Raw genomic sequence first — 7,903 nt, 5'->3', positions numbered from 1 at the left:
CAGTCTATGATGTTGTCATGTTTCCTGAGTTTTTGCTCACCGACATACAGATAACATTTTTAAAGTTAATGCGATAGTCTCAACACCATGCCTGTGTTTGCCATTTCTGTCACTGATGTATGTATGGGACCAAATTCTCAGTAGGCATAACTTACTTCTAATGCTTTGTTTGTATGTAATTTTGTCAGGTGATCCTTAGAAACCTGAGAAAAACAAACCCATACAAAACTTTTAGCATCGACAATCAGCCAACTATCAGATGTAAATTAGATGTGGACATCCATGAAACAGAAAGGGCTGTTGGTGAGTAAGTAGAAGGTTGTACAAAATAAGTGGACTAGTACTGTATAAGGCAGTGATGAAATGCCCCTAAGTGGCTCACTGGCACATGCCGTTAACTTTAAGAAAGACCCTGTAATGAAATCTTCAAAACATGACCAGAGTTCACCCAAATATTCACTAGTTCGAATAACTCAAATATTCAAAAACTAGAAGGCAAATAATGAGCACACACACCTCATTATTATTATGAAATGTGAATGATTTTTCAGCCACTCTCATTATTAGAGGACCCAGCTCATGCTTTTAAAACACTTAATAAATCAATAAATAATAATAAAAATAATGCCTATTGCTTACATCAGTAGCTCTCTGAGCACTTTACTGTCTTTTTCTTTAACGTTTCTCCCCTCTCAGCACTCTGGGAGACTGGGCAGTGCCACCATCCCCGTTGTAAGGATGGAGAACAGAGGCACAGAGAGGCTAAGTGACTTGCCCAAGGTCACACAGGAAGTCCATTGTGGACCCAGAAATTGAACCCAGGTTTTCTATGTCCTCAGCCAGTGCCTGAACTACAGGACCAGCCTGCCCTTCACTTGAGGATGGCAACGTGGCCTTAGCACAAAATGGTTCCTAACTGGGAGTTGAGCAGCTCTGAGAAGCTGGCTACTTGATGAGTTGCCAAATCATAGCTGTTTGGTGCAGATCTCCTTGGAAAACCTGCCCCTTAGGGTTTTTTTGGTGCAAGACAAACAAGGTTGGTAATTCACAAAAACCAAGATAATGATGTAAAGAACTCACTCCCCACTTTCACTCCTGTTTACCATTAAAAAACCCATTCCCAACATTTAAATTCACAGAGAATAAATCTTACTGTGTAACATCCTCATAAAGGCCTCTTTCACTTCCTTGTTCCTCAGGCTGTAGATCAGGGGGTTCAACATGGGGATCACAAGGGTATAAAACAAAGAAATGATTTTGTCCTGATCTATGGGGTACTTTGAACTGGGCTGTAAATACATGAAAGAGCCTGTTCCGTAGAAGATAGTGATGGCCGTCAGGTGGGAGGCGCAGGTGGAGAAAGCTTTGAGTTGGCCCTTGGCAGAGTTGATCCTTAGAATGGCAACCACAATGTATATGTAGGAGATAAGGATGATCAAGATAGTAGGTGTTACCACCACAGCGGTACAGGTGAAATGAACAATGTTTGTGATGTGGGTGTCAGAGCAGGACAGTTTCAGGATCGGGGGTACATCACAGAAGAAATGGTTGATGACATTTGAGTCGCAGAAGGACAAACGGAATATAAACATAGTTTGAACAATTGCATTCACGCAGCCCACTAGGTATGACCCCAGAACCAGCAGCATGCAAAACCGCTTGGACATGATGACAGTGTAGCGCAATGGGTTGCAGATGGCCATGAAGCGATCGTATGCCATGACACCCAAGAGGTAACATTCACAGGACAATGCGATGCATAAGAAGAAGAATTGCAGAGCACACAAAGGGAACAAAATGACTTTTCTTGCTGATACTAAAGTAATCAGTATGCTGGAAGTGATAATGGTGGTGTAAGCAACATCTAAGAGGGCCAGGTTGCTGATGAAAAAGTACATGGGGTTGTGAAGCTGGTAGTCAGTCCTGATTAAGGTGACCAAGGTGAGGTTCCCCACTAGGATCAGCAGGTAGATCAACAGAAACATCACAAGGAGGATGACCTGCAGCTTTGGGTCTTGTGTGAATCCCAACAAGACAAACTCACTCACTGCAGTGTGATTCCTCTCCGTCATTTATCCCAGACGCACTCTCCACTGCAGGTGAGAAAGTGAGGCCTACACTAAAAAAGGAGACAAATGACGGCTGAATGCAAACACCTCAAACTCTGTTACTTTCAACAAAGCATAAACTCTAGGCAGTGGATCCATCTCAGGATTCCATAAGCCTCAAACCCACCATGAAGATCTCTGTTTCCCTCCACTGTCTGAACTACATGTAGTGTTCGGAGTCCAGCACTGGCTTCAAGCTAGGTTTTCTAGCTCAGGGAGCGGTGGCTCATGATCTTGAGATCAATCTTTGCGGCTAACAACACACCCACCTGCACAATGTCATTTCCATGGTCAGATTCTGATACAATCACCCACATCAATTAGTGAGACCACTGGGCAATGAGACTTTTTGCAGGGCAAAGTACTACTTGGGGTGTGAACGTATATGAGGCATGGGTGCTTATGCACTGTCTGTTATGGAGCCAGGCTAGTTGTCTCATTAGCAATAAGGGATATGGGCAGGCAGGGAGTTGCAGGAAAGAGAACTTTATTCAGCATCCTGGGGCTACCCAGTGTTCTATGCAGAGCCTCTAGCATTTGTGCACAAGTAGCCTGACCCCTGTTCGCACTCCTGAGCTCCTGATGTCACAATAAACTAGGTCCCTCCAGAAAACTGACCCTCTTTCTCCAGTTCCACTCCTCACATTACCGCAGTGACTCAGCTCTTAAAGCTGCATGGCCGTGTTTATCACAAGTTGAGTTTTACAGCCCTGCCTTTCTGAAGAAAAAAAAAAGTTCCTTCACTCAGAGCACCAGATCCAATACATTTCCTCATGTGAGCATCAAACTTACCCCAGCAGGGCGGTGGTGCTATTCACTTCGACGGGAGCAATGGTGGGTTCTGATGCTATTCGGCATGTCCATGGGGATGATCGTCTGGCCCGCAGTGTTTAAGTCTCAAAGGCTGGAATCCATGAAAGGACTCAGGCATTGCAGCTCTGAGCATCCTGGCACCTCATGTTTAGGTGTCTAAACAAAAACAAGCACAGCAGTGCAATCCAGAAAGCCGAGTTAGGTACCTCCCTGTAGAGTCATAGAACCGTAGCAGTCACAGGGACCGCAAGGGTCATCCAGTCTCACCCCCTGCCAAGAGGCAGGATTTGTTGTGCCCAAACCATCCAAGGCAGATGGCTCTCTAGCCTCCTTTTGAAAACCTCCAGCGAAGGAGCTTCCACAGTCTCCCTGTACAATGAATGGGGACAGATAGGCACCTTAAAATGCATTCCACAACAGCCCACAGGATGCCAGGTCGGAAGTCCCCTAAGCTTGCCAGTGGGACCCACCGATTTGCGAAGCACTGCCCCTTCCTCACAGATCGGCACCTCCCTTCCACCTGGATTTACGTGACTCTCTCTACTAGCAACCCACACACAGGTACCCCTCTCCTGGCTTCGTAGCAGTTTCTTGAGGGAATGAATTGGACACCGGTCTCGTTCTACACAAAATGGCGGAAGGAGGCAGCTGTGGTGCTCTTGCCCCCATGATAACTTTTGGCCCAGTGGTTAGAGAACTCGCCCGGGATGTGGGAGACCCAGGTTCTATTCCCCTTCCCTGAAAGAGAGGGAAGAAAGGATTTAAACAGGTATCTCCCACCTCTCAGGAGAGCGCTCTAACTTCTGGCCTCTGGCATATCGTGTCTCTCCTGTTGAAGCTGTTCCACTGTGGATTAAGAAAGAGCGATTGGCGCAGGGGGAATGGACCTGGGTCTACTGCCCATGAGGTGTGTGCCCGAACCACTCGCACTCTCTGGTCCAATAATTTTGGCATCCTCATGTTCCACTGCCCAGCTCTCCTAAGCCACTGCCCCTTTGGCAAGGATTCCCATGGCCACAGAAAGCAGGAGCTGAATGTCAGTCCCTTCACTATCTTTACATCATCTCCTTGTCTCCTGTTTCTCTGTCTGTACAGAGCAGACCAGTCCTCCAATCACGTGGCCTCCTGCAGGTCAAGGATGCAGGACCAGCACAAGGATTAACACGGAGTCAGTGGAGGCAATTGTTTGAAGAGGAGACACAATTAGAGAGCTTGGCTGTGAGGAGGCTTTTCTGGGGGGAGGGAGAGTAGAAGCTCCTGCTAGACTTCCCACTGTTGAGCTCCAATGCCCTCCTTTCTTCCCCACACTTCCCAGTTCTGTTCTGACCTCCCCCTTTCCCTGGAAGCAGAAGCACCAAGGGAAGGGTGAGCCTACCCCTTCCCCACTGCAGTGTGGAGAAGGGGGAAGTTTGGGGTTCCTTCCCTTTACCCAGGAAAAGTAGAGGGAAGAAGCGCCCCCTCCCTCCACCTAATGAAACTGTCCTGGGGAATAATTGTGGGGCAATGGTGGTGGTGGGGGGGTTATGGGTGGGGAAGGGTACAGGTGGCTCGACTTCCCATCCCACCAGTTATGCCACTTATGGTTCTGCTCTGTCAGCGTCTCTGAGCTCCCAGAGAGAAAAGGTCCCTTTGAGGACTGTCAAGGTTCCTTCCCCACTCTGAACTCTAGGGTACAGTTGTGGGGACCTGCATGAAACTCTCCCAAGCTTACTTTTACCAGCTTAGGTTAAAACTTCCCCAAGGTACAAACTATTTTACCCTTTGCCCTTGGACTTCCACTGCCACCACCAAACGTTTATCTGGGTTTATTGGGAAAATGTTGTTTGGAAACGTCTTTCCCCAAAAAATCTTCTGAACCCTTGCACCCCACTTCCTGGGGAAGGTTTGGTAAATTTGCCAATTTGCATAGGTGACCACAGACCCAAACCCTTGGATCCTAGAAAAATTTTAAAAAAGCATTCCGTTCTTGAAAAGAAACATTTTAATAGAAGAAACAGTAAAAAGAATCACCTCTGTAAAATCAGGATGGTAAATACCTTACAGGGTAATAAGATTCAAAACATAGAGAATCCCTCTAGGCAAAACCTTAAGTTACAAAAAAGACACACAGACAGGAATATTCATTCTATTCAGCACAGCTTATTTCCTCAGCCATTTAAAGAAATCATAATCTAACACATCTCTAGCTAGATTACTTACTAAGTTCTAAGACTCCATTCCTGTTCTGTCTCTGGCAAAAGCATCACACAGACACAGCCCCTTTGTTTTTCTCCCTCCTCCCAGCTTTTGAAAGTATCTTGTCTCCTCATTGGTCCTTTTGCTCAGGTGCCAGCAAGGTTAGCTTTAGCTTCTTAACCCTTTACAGGTAAGAAGATTTGTTTTCTCTGGCCAGGAGGGATTTTAAAAGGGTTTACTCTTTCCTTTATATTTATGACAAGGACGATCTCTTATACATTAAGGGATCACAGGAAAATAACAACCCTACATTGTTCAAAAGTCAGTTCTTCTTCAGGGCTTGAGGCATCGAACTGGGTTTTCGAAGCCCTAGTGTTTGGACAGTGGAGATCCCCCCCGCATTATTCTACCACTTCTCCAACGCCCAACTCTCCACCACATCCATTGCTGTGACCATTTCACAAAAGACCTGGCTGCTTCAAGCTTTCCCTCCCACCACATGCACAAACAGATGCAATTCAGCTCTCCTCTCCACCTTCCTCCTTGTCATACATACACAATACACATGTGTGGAAATCTGCCAAAGCCAGGATTCAAAAATCACAGAGCAAGGTGGGCACTGGGATCCAGCCATCTTGAACCACCTTGTTGTTCTGTGGCCAGGCTGCCTGCAAACCCTCTGGCTTTGAGCCCTCCCCCTGAACATGAAAGTTTACCTTGAATAACTTTTGAAATGTTCCTTTCCTCAGAGGGTCAGTGGGTGCCAGACACTAGCTGGGATCAACCCCGAGAAGGTGAGAACAGTCTGGGGAGAATCAGAGCCCCAGCGTGCCCAGGACATTCACAAAACAACGTGATGTGAACTGTATAATTCTGATATCCTGGGACTTTTCAAGGGGCTCTCCCTTGCATGCATGACTCCACATTTAGTCCATTAACCCTACCCTAGACCTCCACGAGGATGAGCCATTTTCAAGACAGTTTGAGTAAGGCTGTGGATTTTAGAGCCAATGATAAGTGAGTCTCAACCTTTTCTACAAAAGAGCTACTGCTCTGCTCTAATGAGCCAGATCATCAGCATGTGTACATGGAAAATTGGCTTTAGTGGAGTTAGCAACTGACACCATCTGAGGATGCAGCCTTCTTAGAAAAGTCAGGACCTCTGGAGTCAATAAATCTGATCTCCATGAGATTTGGCTCTGAATCAGAATTAAATCAGAATTGCCAGAACCAAAAGAGAATATTTATTCCACTTCCCTCAGAACCAGAGCAATTAAACCTACCTGCAGGAGGGAGACGTCTGTTACTCTTGACTGCAAAGATTGTGTGTGGAGGTCTGGTTTATAGACTTGTTTCAATGGCATTTGGGATGGACTCCTTGGAGAGCCCCAGAGTTCTTCAGTTCAGGGCAGACACAGATGGGATCATTAAAACCTTCATGTCCCCTAGGGATAACTACACAAAGATGTGTTGTTTCCAATTATTGCTCAAACTTCTGGGTGTTTTCTTTCTTCCCCTTTTCTTTGTTTCAAAGAGAACTGGCCCATTCCTCCCCTTCCATCCCCCGAATCCTGATCAGATGCTCATGGGGTCCCTCACCTCAGAAGATGCAAAATGTGATATATATTGGAAAATAGATTCAAAACTGGTCCATTTAATTAGAGCCCTGCAAATCCGCAGATATCCATTTTATATCTGTGAACCATTTATGTGGATCATGGACCGGATGCAGACACAAACTTTGTATCTGGAGCCCTGAAAATCTGTGGATATTCGCTTTATATCCATGGATCATTTTTGCGGATCGGATGCAGTAACAAATTTTGTATACACACAAGAGGCTGGTTTTAGACTCTTGAGAGCTACAGCCCCATTGAAAATTGATGAAAATGTCACTCAGGCACTTTTGATGTCAGCCCAGTTGTTTAAATATGGGTACTCAAAGTTAAAGCACTTTTTGTTTTAAATTTGAGCACTCACCGTCTTTGCCTCACTTCCTCACTATGTAAAATGCAGATAATACTTTCCCTGGAACTTGTACTGGTCACTCCCTTAGGCACTTCTGAATATCTCACCCTAAAAAAAATGGCTTTTCCCAGAAGTGCTATCTCTTTGAACCATTTCAGAACTCATATAGGAATTTTCTCACTCATATTGCCAATTCCACCCCTTAAAATTGCTCAGGCTTGAGTCTATCCATGTGACTCATGTAATCACAAATGCAGTATTACCTTGCTCATATCTATTCAGATTGCTACTGCAAAGATAATTTTTCTAGCCCATTGGTTTGACCATGATATCCCTTTACCAGCTCCCCTTTCTCTATGCTTGTCTTCATTTTCAGGACCCTTCACAACCTATCCCAGATGACCCTAACACCATTCACTATTGAAAGGTCACCATTCACCTCAGATTGGTCAGTAAGCACAGCCTTCATCACACACTTGTTAAATTTTCAGACAAGAACCATTGTGCTTTCCTCCCATGCCCCTCACACTTGGGAGGAGCTCCCTAGAAATAGTCACAAAGCTTTCTCATTATCCTCCTTCCAGTCCCTCCTGAAAACTCACGTTTGCTCTCACTGTCTCCAGAAACTTGACAATGATTAGGCCACTGTTTTATTGAAACAACTGCCCAGTGTTGTGTCTCTGTTTTCTCCTACTGCCCCACCTGTCTAACATCTGTGGACTCCTGTCTTAGACTGCAAACTCTTTAAGGCCAGGACTGTCTCTCTGTTGTGTCTATGTGTACAGCACCTAGCACAATGGGGTGCTGGTGGGCTCCTAGGTGCCCACATTAATACAAAT

At 45.6% G+C, this 7,903-nt stretch overlaps 1 protein-coding gene across 1 annotated transcript; it reads right to left on the bottom strand.

The window, feature by feature from the left end:
• Positions 1-1,133: 1,133 nt before the first annotated feature.
• On the bottom strand, positions 1,134-2,072 carry LOC140912770 (olfactory receptor 5AR1-like). The gene has a single exon (XM_073347798.1). It carries the CDS (start codon positions 2,070-2,072, stop codon positions 1,134-1,136), a length of 939 nt encoding a protein of 312 aa, XP_073203899.1.
• Between the last annotated feature and the right edge of the window lie 5,831 nt (positions 2,073-7,903).

This window comes from Lepidochelys kempii, chromosome 6 (genome assembly GCF_965140285.1).
Source record: "Lepidochelys kempii isolate rLepKem1 chromosome 6, rLepKem1.hap1, whole genome shotgun sequence".
Taxonomy (NCBI): Eukaryota; Metazoa; Chordata; order Testudines; family Cheloniidae; genus Lepidochelys; species Lepidochelys kempii.
This window is presented reverse-complemented; position numbering and strand designations above follow the sequence as displayed.